We start from the raw sequence: 21,138 nt of genomic DNA, 5'->3' as shown, positions 1-21,138 counted from the left end.
GAGCATGAGTAGCTATATGAATTGCATCTTTTTTGGATGGTACTTCTATATTATAATTTAGAGTCACAGTCTACATTGCTTTCTCTTATCTTTTTCATCTGATTTTCTGTGTTATTCTCAGTGTTGTTGAATTCTACGCTTTTCTCCTCGCTACAGTGGTCACCATCACAACGGCATTCTTCTCCGGCCCAACAACCTTCAGTTGCTTTGTTTTGTTTAAACAAATTGAATATATCAAAACATTATTCACCTCTACACCGTGTGAATATTGTTCAAACCCCTCATCTTAAGATCTCAGTCTCTTTCAGTTTCTTCGTCTTCTTCTTCCTTCTCATCTTCCTCCTCTTCTCTTTGCTCGAGCTTTCTGTTCTCAACTGCTTCGCTTAACTTTTCGCACACTTCCTCCTTTACTTGCTTTTCGTCTCCTCCAACTGTTATTTACTGTTTGGTGCTCTTGTTTGGCTTCTTCATTCAACTACTGTGTTTATTATTGCTTTGTGCGTGAAACTGATCATAACCTTGAACCTGTTTTCATTACCTATCTCAAAACTTCAGGAGGACAAACAGCAATTGACAATGCAACCTGAGTTTTGTATCACCCGCCCAAGCGGAGCTGTCACTGCACTTATTGCAGTCGACGAATTGCCTCCCTTTGTAACCATTCGTGGTGTTCCTCGCTGTCTAGGTCAAATCGACCATGCGAATGGGATGGAGAATCTGGGGACTGTGAACGCTCGTGGTCAGTTCTATACCATCGACGTCGCTGTCAATGGCAATACTCATGCCATTAATGCTGAAATGGCCAATGGAGAGTCCAATGCGGAAACGGCTATGGCACCCCAGTCTGCTATTACGATTGGTGGGGATGGAATCTTTCGTCAAGCTGGGGGTGTTGATGCTGTGATTTGGAACCCCAGTTCTGAGGAACGCACCATTATGGCGTGGAGAAACGGAGTAAACGACAACACTGTTGCCAACACTGGCCAGGAGCTCGTGAAGTTGGTGAGTAGATTCAACACTCCACTGTCGTCTCATGTCCTTCTTTTAAGCTAATAAGGGGGTAATAAACAAATAGGATGACACCCCATCCCGAAACATAGGGGCCGGGTCTCAGAATGTGAAAAACTCAAAAACCACTCCCAAAAAGGAGTATTGCTCTTACTGGATCCGTCGCGGGGAGTGTGACTATGCGCAGCAGGGTATGTTGATCTTTTTTCCTTATTTCTTAACCATTTCAGTCGTATTAAGTAGTCACAGGATGTCTTTACAAGCACGATATGCCTAGAGATGCTGAAACCTTGGGACGCCTTGGGCTTCGTGATATCCCCCGCTGGTATCGTGAGAAGTATAAGGTCAAAAGCATCGTTGGGTCTGATGGAAACGACTCACGCACGATCGCTGGACGTAGCTGGAGGCAGACGGGCCCAATGGCACCAGTCCCAGTCCCTAGATTCGCGTTGCCTCCCCCAAGATTCAACGTAGGGGTCACTGAAGGAGAAGTTGCAAACGGTGCACTTAGCTACGCTCCAGTTGCTGGCGCGACTTTTGGTCCAAATGAGGCCCGATTTGCCCGTGAGATGGGAGTGCACATGATGCATCCTGCTATCCGCTCTTCTCTACCGGAAGAAATCAATAGGGGATTGTCCATGGCTGGTGACAAAGCAGTTTGGGGAGATTTCGGCCTTGTTTCACAGAGTTCTCAAGGCATGTTGGCAGGAACTCCTGTCCAGACTGTAGGCTGTAACAATGTGATGGATGTCATTCAGCGATCTACTATTCATGAGCCTGTTGGCTTCTGTGCACCCAGCCCTGCGGTTCCCACTGGGGTGAACACTATGGCTTTTGTCAACCCTGCAAACACTGCAGCAAACCAGCATCCGCACAGCCAGAACAATGGCTCTGGAACTCACTCCATCTGGGCTGTGACTAACCGCACCAACAATGACATGGCCTCCCGCCTCCTTCCTCCATTTAACTCCATGGCTGTGACTGGGCCGCAGCGACCAATGACTCCTGAACCACTTGCGACCCACAAGTTGAATCCCTCTGCTTTCAACAGCCCGTTCCCAGCTGAAGGCGCGATCCGCAACACGCCGGCTTCGACCACCTACAGCCATGCCGGACGCGTTTCCTCCTTCTCAACCCCTGTCCGCTCTCCGCCTCGCAGGCAAGCCTTCCGCTCTGCCAATTCCGCATGGGCAATGGAGCCTGTTCGTGGCACTGCAACACCTGGTCCTAATGAAAACACCACCGGTACTCGCGCCGCCCATTTCGGTGACATCGTCCGCTATGGCAGTCCCAACCCCTCTCTCAAGCCAATTGGGCACAACCAGAACGGTATGGATTGGCGTCAGCGCCGTATGAAGCAGATTGCAAAGAATGATCCCTTTGGACTTGGCCTCAATGACGGCACCAGCCGCCATGAACGCAACTAAAAGGTTTCTATCAGAGCAGAGCTTTCTTAAAGGCTACATTCCCTGCGCCTATCCTCCTCCCAACTGAGCTGAGGTGATGGATTTTCGCTTCGCCCAATAATTCTTGGGTTTTGAGACCAGAGACGTCCTGAGTTTTTCTTTTCGATTCTTGATGTTGTTAAGTGAATGACAATTGCCCCCTGTCCCCTTATTTTCAAACAACCCCTTGTAATTGTTTATTTTTTTCATTTTTTTCATTTTCATTTTTCTTTTTAATCATTCAATCAGGCCTTTTCCTTGGTGTACCCTTCGAAGTCAGATTCATGTACTGAGCACCTATATGTTCAGTCCACTGTATTGGATTTCTTGTGATATAATAGCGTTGGACCAAAGATATTGGGTTCCCCCTTCCCTTCGATGGCTGTGTTCCGCAAGCCTATAACCCACTGCACCTCTGTTTATTATCACTGAGGCGGATAAAATATACCCCTGAAGATGCGTATGATTTTTTCTTTTTTTCTTTTACGATCAGCACAGGCATGTTTCTTTCTGTATTTAGTTAGGTTCAGCAGCACCCGCCCATTCCCGCGGCATTGAAAGATGGTGGCTCAGCTTGTTCCCCCCCCCTAAGATAGCGCTATTATATGAATAAAAAAAAGAAAAAAAAATTTGTCTCTTTTGGCTCCGGTCTTACAGTTCCCATTCTCCTAGAAAAAAATGGCGAAGAATGAAAAGAATATGATACAATACTTCGTTAAAAATTTGAGCTGCAATACCACCAATAATGTACAGATTGCAAAACCATCTATTTGATGCAACCCTTTCAAAAAAAGGGGAAAAACAACACGGTAAAAAAAATTAACTCGAAACGAAGTGGATAAAGAAGCAAACAACCCATTAGCGTCGTCCAGAGAACGGTTTCCATGGGGCAGGAGCACTCCTAGCTCGTACGAGCACGGGTTCCTTTCCAGCATGCTCGTCTCCAGCACCCACCTGAAGGGCGGGGTTAAGAGCGGGAATGCTGTTGATCGCCTGTTGTATCACCTCGTTTCCATCAGTAATAGTAGCCTTCGCGGCTTCCGTGAGTCTTAGCCTCTCCCTCCTCTCCTGTAGCTGCTGTTTCCTCTCTTCTGTCATCGCCCATTCTTTGGGGAAGTTCAACTTTGTCTTCGGCTTGTGGTGGCGGAGGTCCAAGGGGACATCTGCGAAGGAGTCACCCTCCTTCGCCTCCTTGATCAAACTATCCACTAGATCGCCCAGGTATCGCTTGTTCTGGGCACGGGTGGGATAGTTTTCCGCTGACATGCGGATGAGGTCTTGGTCGGGGTTGTAGCGGGGACCGACCAATTTTAATAGCGTTATGCGCTGCTCTTCGGTAAGGTAGTTGGGGACTAAATCTTTCGAACAGAATTCGACGACGACCTTGGTTTCGGCTGGGTGTGTCTCGCCCATGTATGTGGTGTATCGGAATCGGAGGAGATGGGTCTCATCTGGTAGGGTGAAAGGCTTTGCATGATCTGGAAGGTGAGATAAAAATTAGTAATGTTGTGTAATTAGGCGCCACAAGGAGCCACCTAGTAGACAGCATGTAATCCAAGAAGAGAGAGTGGAAACTGAAAACATACTGCTAAGCAATGGCATTTCCCATGCCGCAATTCGAGCGAATTCTCTTAACTCCCGGTGTTGTTCTAGCTCGTCGTATGCCATACTCGTCATTCCGTCCTGCATGTAAGGCTCAGAGTGAAGCCTGTGAATGTCGTCGTTAAAATAATCTTCAACATCCTCATTCCCACCCGTCCAGCCTATAAACGGGCCCGCTTCTTTATGGATTTCGTTCATCGTCTGCCCAAGACCTTGTTCGCGCAGCGTCTTGGCGAGTGTCGTGAACTCACGGTCGAATGTCTCTCGCTGGTCCGGAGCCATTGCATCATATTGAGCACGTTCCGATCCGTCAAGGAGGTCTGGAGAGTATTCGGGTACTTCGAGTAAATCATTTTGCTTCAGCTGGCTGGCATGGCTGAATGGCGCAAATTGCCGTTGTGGTCTGAAAGCATTGGGGCGTATCGCGCTCCGTTTTGGGGCTGTCTGTCTACAGAGGACCAAAGCGGCCCGGCCGATAGACGTCGTTACCGAAGCCATTGGGCCGAAATCGTAAACATATACCAGGTTTCCGTATCCGGAGATCCTTTCCGCAAGACTTAGGATATGAAATGAAGGTTAGTTGAACGATCCGAGGACAAGAAAGTTTTGGGCTGGTTCGCATAAACAATTCTCCGATGTTCCTCCAAAGAGGCAGTTGAACACTTTTGTCTGTCCGGCGAAGTTCGCATCCTTGGAACTTCACAGCAACTCATGATTTCTGAAGAGACAGATTTCCTATTTCACATGTTATCAATAAACTGTGTCTCATGTTCTCTGCTTCCGCTCAGTCCATTATTCCCTAAGCAACATATTCTTCCGTTTCTGCAAATATCCATGCCCGCTGGCATCACATAGTGAAGAAGGGTTCCTTCGACATCAAGCTCTATGGCCTCTTCAAAGCAGGCGAAACTATGTTTTGTGACCGTCGGGGCTACAGCTCCATTCAATGCTCTTGTACAAGAGGTTCTTGAAGCACCGTTTCTGGAAGCGCTTAAGGCCAACAACTACACAGATCTTCGGATCCAATATGGGCAAATGGGAGCTGCCGCCTTCCAGGAATGTAAACAGCGGAGTGGGTCTATGGTTAAAGAGAAATATGGACTGAATTTAACAGGGTTCGACTTTAACTTGACTGGCCTCAAGAGTGAAATGCTCGCTGTCAAAGCTGACGGTAGCGCAAACAAGGCGGAGGGTTTAGTCGTCAGCCATGCTGGTAAGGCAAATTTTTTTTTTTTTTTTTTTTTTTTTTTTTTTTTTTTTTTTTTTTTTTTTTTTTTTTTTTTTAAAGGCGGCGCAGATTTAGACTGATGCAATTAACCACCATGTTCTGTACGGTTTGAAGGTTCGGGCACAATTCTTGAAGTCCTTCGCTTGGGAATACCCCTTATGGTGGTCCCAAACCCCCAGCTACTACACAATCACCAAGACGAACTAGCCAAACAGCTGGCAGTCAGCGGATATGTGATCCATGGCAAACTTGGGTATGGTTGATGAATTTTCTCTATTGCTGCTAAATGCAAAATGCGCTACATTTCCCTGAACGTTTGGCTAAGTCTGATTTTAGGAGCCTGGCAGAGTCCATGATGGGGTCAGAAATTTTTCGGCAGCGCATGCATGAATGGCCTCCAAGCATCAATCAAGCGCATGCCGGCAAGGGCCTTGCTGGAGTGATGGAAGACGAGCTCGGTTTTGTGGATTAATGGCACCTTCAACGTCGAACTATTCGAACTTAGAATCACTCGTTGGGGGCTCGTGATCAACCCTTGGATGGGGGATGTTTTTGACCTGTCAACCAATTTTGAGATATATATATATCCCGGTTATGGGTGAGAGATTGTGAGATGCATGCGTGTTTATATACGGTGATACCTCCCATTTGGCATTGTATGGCGTTAGAGCAGGCGTTACCCATTTTCATTATTATTATTACTACTATTATCGCTATCTTGTATGTTATTTACCTTTTCTAAGTGCTATCATTGCGCCTCTATCTAAATCGCCCGTACTCCCTCTGGGTCCTTACTAGATATCTAGACCCAGAGTAGAGGAGATGACGAAAGAGAGCCCATTAGATGTTCAGTGCCAAAGCCCAGTTATGGCTAACAACGCATCCAATACTCTCAACCTACTGTCGTTCATCCACCATTGACCAACGGGAGTCGAACACACATCTCCTTATGCCGAGATGGCATCCAGATAACTCGGCAATTGAGAACTTGGGGAATCCCAGCGTTTTGCATTCCCCGCAATAATAAAACGACATAAAAAAATAAACTTCATGCTGTAAACTCATTAGATCTGCAAAATATTTAACTTTCTTCTCAGTCTGTGACATTTTGGCTAGGCATTCTTGTTGCAGACCAGACAAATCAGAGGGAGCTGCGGCACCTTGGTCCAAGCTTCCTAGTGTTGACCTCAGCCAAAAAATAATAACGAACCCCATGAATTGAATTGCGCTAATCGCCGAAACAGACAAAACTTCATTTCGGGGTGATCTCACCAATTTACACGCAATTCACACCATATTTCTATCATTTCCACGGTCATATCATTACTCAGACCTCACCCTACGGCCGGCTGCAGCCCCCATCCGCGAGTGCGTCAATCTCAACGTCTATCTACGAGCGCAACCCCTAACCTCCACCCTCAGCACAGACTCCTACGAACCATGGCAGAAACGACATTGCATAATGCACCTATAGTGCTTGACAATGGCAGTGGGACGATACGAGCTGGGTTCGCGGGCGAGGATCTTCCAAAATGCTATTTCCCCTCCTTCGTCGGTAGACCAAAACACCTCCGAGTCCTCGCCGGCGCGTTGGAGGGCGACGTATTTATTGGACAAAGAGCTCAAGAGCTACGAGGTCTCCTAAAAATTCGATACCCCCTTGAGCACGGAATTGTGACGGATTGGGATGACATGGAGAAGATTTGGCAGTGGGTTTATGAGGGGGAATTGAAGACGTTGAGCGAAGAGCATCCCGTCCTCTTGACCGAGCCCCCGCTGAATCCACGGACAAACCGAGACACGGCCGCCCAGATCCTATTTGAGCAATTTAATATACCCGCCCTTTACACGTCTATTCAGGCGGTGCTGTCACTCTATGCTTCGGGTCGAACAACAGGAATTGTGTTAGATTCTGGGGATGGTGTTTCTCATGCGGTTCCCGTCTATGAGGGCTTCGCTATGCCAAGTAGCATAAGAAGAATTGACGTTGCGGGCCGTGATGTTACAGAGTACTTACAGTTGCTCCTGCGGAAAAATGGCTATGTGTTCCATACGAGTGCTGAGAAAGAGGTGGTCAGAATGATCAAAGAGAAGACGGGATATGTGGCCTTGGATCCAAAGAGAGAGGAAAAAGACTGGTCGACAAACGTCTCGAAGGTGGACTCTAAAACTCAGGAATATACTCTTCCGGACGGGCACAAACTGAAGGTGAGCGTCACTCGACGTGCTTATACCCAACCACACTCTCTTTAAGGCACACTTTTTCTGATGAATTGGTTTGGGAATACTAGGTTGGAGCGGAACGGTTTCGAGCTCCCGAAATTCTTTTCGATCCTGAAATTATTGGTCTTGAATATCCTGGCGTTCATCAAATCGTCGTCGATGCGATCAATCGGACCGATATGGACCTGCGCAAGGCGCTCTTCGGCAATATTGTCCTTTCTGGCGGTTCAACTCTATGTCGAGGCTTCGGAGATAGATTGCTACATGAAGTTCAAAGATTGGCTGTTAAGGACATGAGAATCAAGATTTTTGCTCCCCCAGAACGGAAATACAGTACATGGATTGGAGGCAGTATCCTGGCTGGTCTAAGCACTTTCAGAAAGGTACGTTCCAAGTCCTCTCGTGGCACAACCTCCACGTTTTGTATACCTTACTTTCTCTTTTCAATAACGCTCACTGTGTATTTCATTTGCTATAGATGTGGGTCAGCATCGACGATTGGCACGAGAATCCGGATATAATTCACACAAAATTCAATTAGAGAAAAGAAATTTAAGGATGTTCTGCACTGTCATGTCAACAACATTCATCATTCCTCGCTGGACGAGTCATATTTGTGGATACGATACCCTCGGAGTAACTGCGCGGAAAAAGGGCCCAGGAATGAGATAAGGAAGAAGGAGACGGAGAAGAAGCACTTGCCCATGTATGTACAGTATCATACATCCATTTCTCATCCTGCATTTCAACTCTTTTACTCACACTCTGTTCTCTTTCTCTCATTTTTTTCTTTTACCCTCTCTCGACGTCATTATGGCTGCTCAGCGTTACCGTACTACGATAATTATTTTGGCCCTCCTTCTTCCCTCTCTTTCCTCGTTTTATCGAAATCTAGCACCGGGCCATGGAAGCGGATATGCACTGCCATTTCAGGCCTGAGGGGTTTCCTGGGTGATACCTAGTTTCCCGCTTCTACCCACATTGGCATGTCTTTCTTAATCACAGTATTCAAGCGTATCCCTGCCTTCCTACCCTGCATTATATCCACGCTTTGATGGTCTTGTTTCTCTGGGATAAATTAATCTTTCCTCAACGTTCGAGTCTACCGCTTTCTATGTTCATTTAAATTTCCAACCCATTTTCTTTCTTTTACTTCCTATTTCCCTTTTTTGCTTTGTCTTAACTTATTCGTCAGATTCCCAAGCAAATTTCTCTCTATCCTGTATATAGATTTTTCCTTTTTCTCACTACTAGTTACATGTTTCGAGCCGACTCGGCTGCTTTGTTTTAATGATTTCATCAGAAGAATCTAGGCCTTTTTTTTTATTGAAGAGTAGCAAAGAAGAAGAATATACTAATCAGGAAATTCGTTCGTTGAAATTACTTCATACGACGGGGAGGTCAAGTTTGGAGATTTTCTGCGAACAATTATTAAAAATTGGGGTTCCAGGCCCAAATGCAAAACGAGCTCACCGAGCCACACGATTGCCCCGATCCTTGGAAGCTTTCTGGCTTGTGTATCACGAATGAACTTTTTGGATATTTTTCAAGCAAGTTCAGTTTTAAGAGGGGGAATAAAAAACAAGGGGGAATAAAAACAAGGGTAAAAAGTAAATAGTATAAGTTCCAACCCCTACGAGGTTTGGATTGGCTATGCTTCCCAAGTCGCCACATTGTACGGACGTAGGGAGAGAAGAGAAAAGAAAAAAAGAAAAAAAAAATTTAAAACAAAAATGTTCCATATCGTAATATGGACAGGCGGTTTCTAGGGCTTTCCAGAAGTTGTGTTAAATAGCTTTGAACCCTATTCAGGGAAAATTCGTTCAGCCGGATTCGTTTTATTTAATTTTTATTTTTCTTTAATTTTTTTCATTTCATATTTCCAGCTGGCTGGATTAATTATTATACGTATATACTTGTGTGAAACTGGTCGTTCTTCAAAAGCCAAAAAACGGAGTTAAAGGGGCCTATATCCACTAGATAAATATAAACGGCGAGATGTGTGAGGCACGGCAAGGGAGATGAACTGTAGATGGGCAACCAACTAAGTCTTCTATGGAACCGTTTTCGGGGGGGGTTTGGCTATTTGGATTTGGGAGTTAAATATGGAAATTCGTCCTGGCAAGTTCCCATGGTTCATTTAAAAAAGCGGCATTGGAAATCCTATCTTGGCATTCACTGTGTCTCTAATTCAACACAATAAAGAGTAAAATAAGTGTTTATATGAGTATGTCCCAGTCCCAGGCATTTTGACATTTTCGTTTTCATGAATAAAATGTGAATATGGATCCAACATGTAATATATGGAAACAAAGGTAGAAGTGGCAACAGCAAAATCATAGCAATAGCCCCGTGGTGGGGGAGGTAGCTGAGATTTAGAAACGGGAGTATTTTTTTTCTTTTTTTTTTTTAAAAAAAATAAAAGAAGCATCCGACTCATGTGAAATATATACGCTGAGAAGAAGCGTATCTCCTCAGGGTCGAATATTCCTCTCTATGGACGATGAAAGGTCAACAACAAATATGATTCATGGCTCTCTATCGGGAATACCATCTCAGTAGGGAACAAAGTTGCTTCGGAATTGATGGAAAGTGAGTTATCCATGCTGAGGAGTAGAAGAAGCGGAACGAGGACGACGAAGAGGGTAGAAGGAAAATAAGAGGTGCTTTTTTGGATAGTTAATCAGTTAATCGTGGGTCTCGTAAGTCGTTGCGAAAAGAGTAATCAGGAATGAACATGTGTAAGGCCGCAGGAAGAGTGTGATAGACTTTAGATATAACTAGTGGCTTGTCGTTTTGTCGGTTGTCCGAGATAATCAGATAAGATAGAAAGACGCCCCCCCCTTCTTGAAGAAAACAGCCATGTGGAGTCCTATCACGAGTAGGCCATAAACTTTCCCCACTGCGCTTCAAGACTCCTCCTTGTTGTATTCTTGAGCGGATCCGCGTCTATGGATTCAGTACTCGATGCGCTCTTCACGCTCCCTCCGCTGTATTTGCGCGACAGATCGAACCCCTCCGGTATTATCCTGTTTCCTGCGCCTCCCCTTCCTACGTGGAAAACGGGGGCGACCTCTTTCTCGCGTCGTAGTTGGCGTTCTAGCTCCTCGTCGAAACTAAATATGGCCTGTTCACCATAGCTGTGTACGTTGCCAGTGCCGCCACGGCCGGACGTGAAGCGATCCTGTGGCCGGTTATCTCGAAGGGTGGCCGGGGCCGTGTGAGTGACTGATTGGCCTGGTGTGGTTGTGGTGGTTTTCACAGAGACGACATTGCCTGCACCTCCGCGAGAAGTGTGCATGACAGGACGACTTGAGTGGGAGAGGGAGATGGAGGGATGAGGCTCAACCAGGCTGTAGGGCATGTTTGATATTTGGTTTTGGTGAAGCTATTGGTATTCCGAGAGTCTGGGTTATTCTGAAGCGCTGAAAACTTGAAATATAGGTGAGTGAGTTGCTTCAGATCGTGATATCCCTCTTAACACAGCGAAGGGTAACAGGTTTATTTATTATTATATTATAAATAGCCTTACACGAGGAGAATAGTCGGCAAATGAGGCGGGATATGAGAGCGAAGCCGAGCAAAATGACGAAAAGTATTATATAACAAGCTTTCGCGACGTTTCTAGATATTAGCTAATGGTCCTAGGACAAACGGATGGGGGTGTCGCATTATATACTTTATTTTCATGCTGCCAGATGCGCCTATGGATTTCCTATTTCCAGTGAGTGGCAATGCGGGGAAAGTTAAATTATTGCTCTTCTCTTCAGCATCCATTATGGATGTCTTCCAGGGTTGCTACAAAGGGTTTGGGCTCGGCTCGTCGGGCGACGGCAAAGGAGAATCATCCAGCACATCACAAGGCCCAGCCCCCTCAGGAGCCAGCGAGTTTGAGCGCAAAAAATAGAACAAACCAGGCACGAGTCACCCATGGAATGATTCAGTGAAAATTACATACGGTTCGTTGGGACTCGCGCTTTGCAGTTAACGGCTACTGGAGAGGCGTTTACTGACGCCATCAGCTAGCTACAGAGTAATTCTTGGGCTAAACACCGCGCTATTTGCGGGGCACTAAAGCGGCACGGGGGCTTGTTTCAGTGAATACGCAGTAGGTCTCGTGGCTAGATTCTCTGGGGTCGTCGTCTCCAAGCTGCCAGCAAACTCGACAGGAACGCTGCTTTAGAGGCTATTCATCAGCTGATGGAGGCCATCCTCGTAACAAAAACAGGGGTTGGCGGCCAATCGCAAACACGGGGCTTTCAATCGACGGGAGGGATCAATGTTGCAGCGCCAGCCCCAAGGATCAGGATCAGCATGGCATGGGAAAGTACAGAAGTTCAGCACCAACTACGGAGTAGTAGTTATTAGGATATTCGACAGACATACAGGGTCCTCTTGAGGGGAAACTGTAAGCGGCTGGCTGTGCTCGAGCGCAAAGTTCTTGACCAGATAGATACGTTCCTTCATACAAAGATTGCCAACAACTATTTTTGGCATGGAAAAGGCAAATCAAAAGTAGCGACCGCGCTCCTATTAACCACCATATAATTGCTGATTGGAATCGGTCAGACACACCGGCCAGGGCCGAGAACGCCGAGGAAATGCTTTGCAACATGCAAAGCTCCTGCGATCACCGCTGATAAGTTTAGACTAAAATTATTTTACGACGGCCAAAGATGCACGGCTGACGTACATGGAACAAAAGGCATGATGCCCCCTGGAAGTTGTCTCTTGTCACGAGGATACGTTGTTGGACAAGTCGAGTTCTAAATGAAATCTACCTAGCGCAGCCGAAGAAATAACAACAGCGTCAACAACAACAGAGCAGGAATAGGAAGAATGCTCAAGAGTGCTATGCTAGTTCGGCACAATCCCTTTTTGGTGCCACGCATAGACCTGCATCATTCTAGGGACCGCCCTAGCCCTCGCTATTTCTCCAGTATCGACTTTGTAGCGGGAAAAAAATACCCTTTTTGAGCTTTGCGCTATTTTCATCAAACCCCGGTAATAATGAGCTCAAGTACTCTAGATTTGTCGCATGAACATAATAGCCAGCGGCAGCTCGTTCAATCTTCAATATAAGAACCAATTGGCAATGTACACGATCCGCCGGCGGTTGTCCACGAAGGGTAGGTACACCACACCACACCACACCACACCAACCCACTCCCCCCCCCTAAAAAAAATAAAAAATAAAAAAATAAAAAATACATCATCATTGAAGGCCGAGGCCGATTATCCATTGCCGATGTTGCGACTAGGGAAAAAACTGACTGACTGACCTGGCGGTGAATTTTGCATGGGAAAACAGATGATGGAGAGACTCATGTCTATCTACTTCGTCCTAGTCGGACCCCGAAGGCATCGCCTTCAACATATATCAATAAATGTGACACTGATTATTGCCAATGAGAAACCTAGGAGCCAAAATATATTGTTTGAAGCATCATTTACCTATATATTTTGTTATTTTTGCCTACCTTTACTCCCAAGGCCATTTTTTGACCCCCCCTCGATTTTGCCTGTGCCATCAATTTGAAGCAAACACAACAAACAGTGCATAGACTATTCTGCCATCTCGCGCCGCCTTTTAGCCTAACCATCGCGCTTCTTCAATTTGGCGTCACTCGGACAGAAAGAAACACTCTTTTCTCGCTATAACGAAGATATACATGAACTTGGACGAGGCCCGTTGTTTCCCACGGCGTACAATTTGGAAGTCACCTTGACTTGTCCGTGTACTATTAGCAGCACTTTGATTGTAATCAAACCACAACAACCCTGCTATCAGCTCGAGTCGCTCGTTTCCAGGATAGCAAGCTATTTAATCAGGCCTCGACGGACACACACTCGATACTTTCTTCCTTTTAGATACCGACACAGAGGAATATCCTTTGCGGGGAGGTCTACACGGGGATTGGAAAGCGGGCGATTCCCGGTGACAGGAATTGAGGTTCTACGGGCAACTCCGACCCCCGCCATCAAAAATGCCGAAATATAAGTCCTACCTATTTTGTTTATCTTCTTGGAACATGTTTTTGCTCCGACTCTGTTCCTGTTTATGTGTTGCACTTCGGAAATCCCCTGCTGACATTTCAATTTACTCTTCTGTAGGTTCTTCCCGTCAGTTTACCGGCTGCGTTTTCGCATAATCGTTTCATTTTAGCCTCGAACGTTTCGATAACAAAAATTGGCGAGGCCAATGTAAATGGATATCGTCAGTGCTAACAGATGTGCCTAGGTGATTACTGCGATGTATACCTGACACATGACTCGATGAGTGTGCGGAAGGCACACAATTCAGGCCGTAATCATTTACGAAATGTCGTCGAATATTACCAAGGTACGCCTACACCCCAAACCCGCATCCAAAACGGCAGCGAGCTTTCTCTAGCTTTCGATAACTTTTGTTTTCCTTGAACATCATCCAGACTAACAACTCTTCGTTTGCTCTTGCAGAAATCGGTCATGAGAAAGCACAGTCTGTCATCGATTCTATAACAAATTCGTATGCGGCCGAAGGCCAGGCAAGCTCGAATCCCATGCTTCAACAACCAGGCGCACCGGGAGCATATCCGCCACCACCATTTGGCTTCCCTGGTGAGTTTCACCGGTGCTTTTACTGTTGCCTTACCCAAGACACGTTGCTCTAATATCTATCTTTAGGTCGGCCGGGAATGCCCCCACACCCACCGTTCGGTATGCCCGGCGCACCTCCTGGAGCACCACCTGGAGGGATGATTACACGTAAGTCTAACTCCCCTCCTTCTTGTCCCTTTCCTTTCGATACGAGGAGAATGAAAAGGAAAATAGAGATCTTCAAGAACAGCGTAACTAACAAATCCATCTAGCCCCAGGAGGTCGTGGCATGCCACCTTTCCCCCCACCACCCCCCTTCGCCCCAAACGCCGCAGGTCCATCTGGCGGAGCCCCAATGCCCGGCGACCTCCCACCCATCGCACTCCCCAACATGCCACCAGGCAGCATCCCATTCCCCCCACCAGGAGGCTTCCCCCCTAACTTCCAATTCCCCCCACCGGGCGCAGCGGGCTTTCCTCCACCGCCCATCCCAGGCCAAGGCCCAGGGCAAAATCCAAGTCCTGGTCCAGGGGCGGCGGGTGCACCCCCAGTACCACCATCTGGTTTTCCTATGTCTGGTGCCCCACCTCCTCCTGGGCAGTCTCAGTCTCCGGGGTTGGTCCCGCCGCCGGGCGCGCCGCCAAAGTCAGTATCGCCGCCGGGTACTACCAGCCAGGAGGGGAAATGACGGGAGGCGGTTGGTTTTGTTTTGTTTTTTCCCCCTTTGTATCTCTGTATCTCTTGTATGAAAAATGTACTCATGTATTCTTCAATATCAGTTTTTGCCTCTTCTATTGTTTTGTAGCCATAGACAACTCGTCGCTATGCTCTTTTCCTCCCCTTTCCGTTTTTCCCTTTGTATTCCCTTTTCTATCCCATGCCTCCACCCGTCTTAGAGTAAAACGGACCCTCTTGGACAGACTCGACTCCCCGGCCAACAGACCACAGAAGTTTTGTCTTTTGTCATCATTTCTCTTTTATCTATTAAATAGAATTATTTTTTGAGGTGGAGGGAGGGGGCGGCAGCCAGGGGCGCTGCTAGGACACTATGTTCGGGCCCCCCCCCCGGGAAATCGGACTCCTCACTCATCTATTATTTCATCTAATCCGTATATCGTGGCCTCTTGCGGCTACGTATGTAGCTGCGAAACCATGGGGGGAAGGGAGGTTAAGTAACAATGCATGTAATTTTTCTAGTCTTTTTCTCTCTAGGAAAGTTCAAACAATCATATGAAAAAAATATTTTGAATCTGTGTTCATATCCGTATACCTTTCCCAATGACGAGCGTTAGTTACTCCGCATACTTCAATATATATAGATCACGGAAGCCTTGGCTCTGCCCACGCACCATCTTGATTTTCGAGACAACAACCCCAATGAGAAGCAGAGAAGAGAAAATAATAATACATATTTTAATAACCAAAAAAAAAAAAAAAAAAAAAGAAAAAAAAAAAAGAAAAAAAAAAGAAAAAAAAAGAAAATGGCAAAACCCGGCCTCGTTAACTAGCTAACCCAGATTCAATAAAAAATAAAAAAATAAAAAATAAAATTCTCGAAAAATCTCCCCGACAGGGAATCGAACCCTGGTCTCCCGCGCTTGGCATGTTTATGACAAGCGGAAATCATGACCACTAGACCATCGAGGATGTTTGCTTGACTGTGAACACGCCCCTCGCGCGACATTAAAGCGTACTTACGGTTCCTCCGATGTTGCAGATTTTGAGTGAGACTCTCTTAGTTGACGGGGTGTTGATTTGATTTTATTTTATATCTTATAATCAATCATCCATGGGAAATATAAAATGAAGAAAGAGGCTGTGTTGTATTTTTAGATGAGAAGTTTGATTGTATTATAGTTACAAATGAAAGAGGGGAAATAAATGAAAATTAACAAGCAAAATATGAAAATGCATGTACATGCAACTTAGAAGAAAGAAATGAAGAGAGATCAAGAATGAGATTGAGAGTGAATCTGTGAGTATCTAATGTTTCTCTCCTGAAGAATTAAGTAGCAAAACAAAATACATAAAGAGTAAACTTCAAGAGTGAAATGATAGACAAGGAATGCATGCAAGGTTTAAATGAGGAAAATATATAGTGACATGAATGATCATTTATATGAAAGGAAGCCAAGGTTAGTAAGGTTCAAGATGAGACAAAGAAGGCAGATGTGTTTTTGTTAAAAAATATACATACGAAGATTTGAGACAAAAAAATGTCGGAAAATAAAAGGACGAAGGAAAAGTAAAGGGCAAATAGAGAAGGGAAAGGAAAAGAGAAGGAAAGTAGAAATGCAACACATCCGTGTCTCTTTGCCACGAATTACGTGAAAGTACCATATAAAACGCCTGGGAGGGACATAGGAAAACGGCAGAGCAGGTTTGCAAATGAAAAAGGCAAGGTGTATCATTGGTGGGGTGCGGATGATTGAATGTTTCGAGTCCATTCATTCAAAAGAAAATAGCGTACGATGAACAGAACAAGAACAAGAACAAGAAATATAAAAACAGAACAATAGCCCTTAATGACGCCAGAGAGCAAGACCCAAAGAACCTATTATTAGGAAAATAAAGCAAGGCAAAGGAAAACCCATTTCCTAGCCCATGGAACTGGTCATCTCTTCATTCTCAGGGAAAACGACCAAACGCTAGCATCGTTCTACCCGCCAAAAACTTTAATGCTCGTATCCTGCGCCACGTTGCCATGGACTGCTGTTGTTGTTCATTCTATACTGAGCCGGATTCGAAGTCGCCGTTGGAGAATGCGGGAATGGCGATGTGGTAAGGTTTCGGGGCGCTGGCGAGATGTTTTGTGCTCTAGAGTATCCTGCGCCTCCGCTTGGAACCTGGCTCTGATATGTTGGGGGTGGAGCATTACGAACTTGGTTGTCGGCAGGGAATAAAGGTACAGAGGAATCCAGAGGAGACAGAGGTTGTTGGCGTTGTAGGGTTTGTGCAGGCGAATCGGCCCGGTTAGGGTATCCGCCAGATAGTGAGGACGAGTCTTCGAATGATTTCGATTCACCGCGCGCAGTCGCTCCAAGAGCATCGAGCTCCGTTGTCAGCTGAGTCTGAGACTTGATGAAGGATCCGCGGTCGTCTCTCATTGGTTGATATCGTGTATCGGGATTCTTGGACACGATAGCATACACCGATGAGATCAAGACTAGAATAAGTAGGATAAGGGCGAGTACTGCGTTGACAACGAAAAAGATGACGCCCATGACGCCAGTGACAAGGCCCTAAAAAAGAGGTTAGGTTTTAGATTTCCAATTCGATTTTGACAAGAATAGTAAGCTAGAGGGTTGGGGGAGGGAGTTGAAAGAGTCACTTACAGGCTGGTTAAATACTTGGGTGAAGAAGAGGAGCAGAATGACATTAAAAAAATTGACCGCAGCGATCGAGATGTTGAAAATATTAGTCTTTTTGTCCATCCATGGCCTCATCACGCTGGCAGCGATCAGGACAGCAGCTTCAATGATAAGGAGAGCAATAGCTTGAACAAGGGGAGCCGGCTGTGCCAATCCGACAAACATGCCCTTAACCAAGATATAGACTAGGACGGGGATGACGCAGTAGTAGGCCGTTGCCCTGTACTGAACATAGAGGAAACCCCACTTGTTCAGAGCTGAAGGGTCTGAGTATAAGATATATGCTGGATTTTTGTGTAGCTCCACAGATTTCTTGGCCAGACGAATGACGGTAAATGCAGCGAAACCGAGAGACGCGCACATTGAAATGAGCATGAATACGGCCAAAACAACCTCGGCAGGCGAATCTCGTTTAGTAAGTTCCCATAGACAGAGGATGCACATTTGCGGAAAACCGATAAGTACCTGGAGAGCAGAGCGGTTAGAAAGAATATCGCCTGGCACATCTGCACGGGACAGAGACAAAACTTACCAATCGGAACAAAATGCCTCTCATGATAACCTTCCATCCGTTTCGGAAGTCCTGAAACTTATCACCCTTAATCCAGCCTTTCTTGGACGCAATCTCGCAATATCCTTTGAACAATGCAACCAGCCCCAGGACAACGACAACAAAAAAGACGAAAAAGATCAAGCCAGTCATGAAGATGTTCGTCCTCTCGATATTAGCACGGAATCCAACTCTTTCAATTCCCCGAACAATGGTATCCTCCACTTTCTGCTTACTCTTCTCGTTGTTTGTTCGCTTCAAAAGATGCGGAACATTGGCGAGAAATTCATTGCCCCATTCAATGGAACGCTTCTGCACATGAACGGAGGTAGATCCGAGTTTGGATAGAATTATGGAAGGCTCCCCGCCAGTCGATCGTTGGTACCAAGTGCAAATCCTCTGTAGAAAACCAACTTGGATGATACCCATGCTCCACTGGAAGTTTTGGGTCCAGGACTGAACGATTGGTGGGAGAGTGACGCTGGACATTCCGACCATAGCCTGAGCCTGGAAGAAGCCGAATAGGGAGAGCGCATTAGCTGCAACATGGGCAGCGGTGTTGGAATGGCCAAGCCCGGAAGTGATTGCAGAAGCAACCAATCCAAGACCGGCAACTATGGCGACAATCCAACCCACAGGTTTCTGATAGACCGTATTGCCGTTGGAAAGCCGCGCTTCTAGACAAGCAATGCTCTTACCAGTTGCAGTTTCATTGATGTAGACCCTGATCTTAAGGTCCAGATCGGGGACTCCGTATGCAACGGCTATGCTTTGAAGGTTAGACATGACGGAGAATAGTAGCCAGAGAGCAGGGTCGGGAGAAGAAATACATATATAAAGAAAAAGAAATAGGAAAACTCACTTGGAATACTGCTGAGCGTGTCCTTGGGAAGATCCGGGATGTTGAAATCGTAATCGATGGGGCCAGCCCGCATGGGGCAAAGGGTTTTCAAATCGACGCCTTTAATATTACAAGGGTTTAGTTTCTCATTTAATATTTGATGTCCATAGGCGAGCACTCGGGCATCTGCGGTAACGTAGCCGGTAATTGACGAGACCCCAATAACCTGCACATGAAGGGTGTTATTGTCGGGTGTGAGGAGGATATTGAATAGACTGGTGGTGAACTTTGAATCCTCCTGGCAAGTCGTAAGGGAATTCGACTTGATCATTTTTTTGGGGGAGACAAAAGGGGCGAACGGGAGGAGGAAGGCGACCAAGCAAGAGAAGGTGGTGAGAAGGTTCATTGTGCCGATTCAGGGTGAAGAAGGAGAAGAAGATGGAAGCAGGCAAATGGAAGAGATATCAAGCCTTCTGCCTGGGGGGGGGATGGATTGGGTACTCCAGAGTACCTGTTTCGTGTTTCTTATCACGGAACCCGGCGGATAAATGAAGTTTCTATTTTTCTGGCTTGATCAAAGAGGGAGAGAAGAGCGAGTGATGGTTTTTATTTGGGCTCGGCCCTGTTGGACGATGCAAGGTGCTCACACGAGGAGAAGGTTCTCGAGGCAACTAGGAGGAGCAGCTGGAGCTGGCTGGTAAAACGAATGGATTGGATTGAATAGAACAGAGCAGAGGAGCGAACGAAGAAGCGGCAGTAGTGGTGGTGGCAGAGCGTGAGACTAAGCGGACAAGATGGCGGTGATAGGAGCGATCGTGGGCGTTCCGTCAAAGCGGGGAACGTGGGACGAGGAACAAGAAGAAAAAAGGCCTAGAGAGTGGCAGGCGACGACGGAAGCAGGTTATTATTTTGAGGACGGTGGTCAGGGTCGTCGGGGATGGATGGGGATACGAGAATGAGAATGAGAAGAAGAAGAGGAAGAAAGGAAGAAGAAGAAGAAGAAGCAGAAGAAGAAGAAGAAGAAGAAGAAAAGAAAAAGAAGAAGATGGAGATGGAGATGGAGATGGAGATGGAAGAGATTGAAAAGATTGAAGAGATTGAAGAGATTATTGAAGAGGAGGAGGAAGGCAGGAAGGAGGTGAGGTTGGTGATTGCAGCCAGGGAAACGACAGTCCGTCCTGGGAAGGAGCAGCAGGAGCAGCAAGGAGAGGGATCTTAGGGAAGGCGCCGATAGGATAGATAGATAGGGTTTGGGCTGGAACTTGGCTCCTTTGTGCTGGATGCGGTTAGGCGCGGAAATGTCGGACCGTATTACGGTTACAAGGGTATTGCCCCACCCTCCCAGACCAGTTGACGCCCGTCCCGCCCGCCAGTCAGGAGCCGGAGTCCGAGCCAGAGTCTCAGTGCTCAGCCACCGCGCATCCAGCCAGCCAACCTTGAAGACTCCCTTACGTATGTACTGCGTAGTACGGAGTTAGTTTCAGTTAGTTAGTTGTTAACTAATTTACGGAGTAACTTACAGAGTAGTTACAGCTTACATACACTCGTAGCCACAGCACAACTGTGCCCAAGATGTGTTTCATTGGGACACGCGGCCCGAGCACGTGATATACCGTCAACTGTCGGATGGTTGATCTCTTTACCTAAGTACTTACTATAAAGAAGATCATCATCAACTTTACTATCACAATACTGATAATAGTATGTATGGTCTTAGCAATTTTTGTGTTGTGTGTTAATATTATGGATTGAAATCACCACAGAATATGTTTTTTGCTGAACAAAGAGTTGCACCTCTTGCACCACTTTGTTTGATTGACATCTGAAACCGTCCTCAGCTACTTCACTATCCTATCCCCGCCTGTTTTGCACAACCAAAAAAGAACTAAGGAGGGGGAAAGAAGGGGAAAAACCTCTATCCCTCCATCGTCGTCATCCCCCTGCGTCATGGTCACCACATCATCATCCACAGTCTTATCTTCTTCAATAATTTACATTCTCGTCCTCCGGAGAATAAATACAACCCTCTTCCCCCCCCCCTCCCCCCTAGGAAATTCTGGCGCCAATACAGAGTAGTAATACACACAGAGAGAATATCTGGGGGGCTGACTGACTGACAACTCTTCCTGTAGAATAGTTGAAGGTTGTATTGATAGATCTATCTACAAGAACATAATATAGTGGTGGGTCACGTGATCTAGTGGGATCGCTAACCGCAACAGCCGTAAGGGCTTATCTCAGCGGGCTCAGACCCTCTGGCTCGGTTTGAACGGGTTGCAGCATTATTATTA

The 21,138-nt window shown here is 46.3% G+C and overlaps 8 protein-coding genes and 1 non-coding gene across 11 annotated transcripts; 4 read left to right on the top strand and 5 right to left on the bottom strand.

The window, feature by feature from the left end:
- Positions 1–41: 41 nt before the first annotated feature.
- On the bottom strand, positions 42–4,640 carry BDCG_00450 (37S ribosomal protein Rsm24). Its single transcript, XM_045415965.1, has 2 exons — positions 4,040–4,640; positions 42–3,931 (listed from the first exon to the last, which is right to left on the bottom strand). The coding sequence occupies exons 1-2, from the start codon at positions 4,551–4,553 to the stop codon at positions 3,312–3,314; spliced, it is 1,134 nt and encodes a 377-aa protein (XP_045271790.1). The 5' UTR covers positions 4,554–4,640; the 3' UTR covers positions 42–3,311.
- Positions 239–3,097, top strand: BDCG_00451 (uncharacterized protein). The gene is made up of 3 exons (XM_045415966.1): positions 239–1,002; positions 1,076–1,199; positions 1,258–3,097. Exons 1-3 carry the CDS (start codon positions 577–579, stop codon positions 2,433–2,435), a joined length of 1,728 nt encoding a protein of 575 aa, XP_045271791.1. The 5' UTR covers positions 239–576; the 3' UTR covers positions 2,436–3,097.
- A 105-nt stretch (positions 4,641–4,745) lies between the features above and the next one.
- On the top strand, positions 4,746–6,415 carry BDCG_00449 (glycosyltransferase family 28). The gene is made up of 3 exons (XM_045415964.1): positions 4,746–5,268; positions 5,398–5,536; positions 5,620–6,415. The coding sequence occupies exons 1-3, from the start codon at positions 4,941–4,943 to the stop codon at positions 5,753–5,755; spliced, it is 603 nt and encodes a 200-aa protein (XP_045271789.1). The 5' UTR covers positions 4,746–4,940; the 3' UTR covers positions 5,756–6,415.
- BDCG_00447 lies at positions 6,353–11,428 on the bottom strand. 3 transcript variants are annotated; one of them, XM_045415962.1, is made up of 3 exons: positions 7,432–11,415; positions 7,301–7,342; positions 6,353–7,162 (listed from the first exon to the last, which is right to left on the bottom strand). In XM_045415962.1, exon 1 carries the CDS (start codon positions 10,868–10,870, stop codon positions 10,382–10,384), a length of 489 nt encoding a protein of 162 aa, XP_045279177.1. In that variant the 5' UTR covers positions 10,871–11,415; the 3' UTR covers positions 6,353–7,162; positions 7,301–7,342; positions 7,432–10,381. The 3 variants fall into 3 exon arrangements, with proteins under 3 accessions (XP_045279177.1, XP_045271787.1, XP_045279176.1); XM_045415961.1 differs by having other exon boundaries at positions 6,353–10,938; positions 11,039–11,428; XM_045415960.1 differs by having other exon boundaries at positions 6,353–11,428.
- BDCG_00448 (actin-like protein) lies at positions 6,419–9,240 on the top strand. Its single transcript, XM_045415963.1, has 3 exons — positions 6,419–7,491; positions 7,575–7,889; positions 7,985–9,240. The coding sequence occupies exons 1-3, from the start codon at positions 6,724–6,726 to the stop codon at positions 8,045–8,047; spliced, it is 1,146 nt and encodes a 381-aa protein (XP_045271788.1). The 5' UTR covers positions 6,419–6,723; the 3' UTR covers positions 8,048–9,240.
- Positions 11,429–13,480: 2,052 nt separating the features above from the next.
- Positions 13,481–14,773, top strand: BDCG_00445 (U1 small nuclear ribonucleoprotein C; the record flags this gene model as incomplete). The annotated part of the gene is made up of 4 exons (XM_045415959.1): positions 13,481–13,849; positions 13,966–14,106; positions 14,173–14,253; positions 14,358–14,773. The coding sequence occupies exons 1-4, from the start codon at positions 13,738–13,740 to the stop codon at positions 14,771–14,773; spliced, it is 750 nt and encodes a 249-aa protein (XP_045271786.1). The 5' UTR covers positions 13,481–13,737.
- An 874-nt stretch (positions 14,774–15,647) lies between these two features.
- BDCG_16139 lies at positions 15,648–15,732 on the bottom strand. Its single transcript has one exon. It is a non-coding gene; the product is annotated as a tRNA-Asp (tRNA).
- A 65-nt stretch (positions 15,733–15,797) lies between these two features.
- Positions 15,798–19,915, bottom strand: BDCG_00444 (uncharacterized protein). Its single transcript, XM_045415958.1, has 4 exons — positions 18,869–19,915; positions 17,989–18,770; positions 17,421–17,921; positions 15,798–17,327 (listed from the first exon to the last, which is right to left on the bottom strand). The coding sequence occupies exons 1-4, from the start codon at positions 19,251–19,253 to the stop codon at positions 16,761–16,763; spliced, it is 2,235 nt and encodes a 744-aa protein (XP_045271785.1). The 5' UTR covers positions 19,254–19,915; the 3' UTR covers positions 15,798–16,760.
- Positions 19,916–19,953: 38 nt separating this feature from the next.
- On the bottom strand, positions 19,954–20,430 carry BDCG_00443 (uncharacterized protein; the record flags this gene model as incomplete). The annotated part of the gene is made up of 3 exons (XM_045415957.1): positions 19,954–20,123; positions 20,195–20,306; positions 20,368–20,430. The coding sequence occupies 3 exons, from the start codon at positions 20,428–20,430 to the stop codon at positions 19,954–19,956; spliced, it is 345 nt and encodes a 114-aa protein (XP_045271784.1).
- Between the last annotated feature and the right edge of the window lie 708 nt (positions 20,431–21,138).

This window comes from Blastomyces dermatitidis (assembly GCF_000003525.1).
Source record: "Blastomyces dermatitidis ER-3 genomic scaffold supercont1.1, whole genome shotgun sequence".
NCBI classification, from domain to species: domain Eukaryota; kingdom Fungi; phylum Ascomycota; class Eurotiomycetes; order Onygenales; family Ajellomycetaceae; genus Blastomyces; species Blastomyces dermatitidis.
Note: the sequence above shows the minus strand (reverse complement) of the source record. Positions and strands in the feature narration are given on the sequence as shown.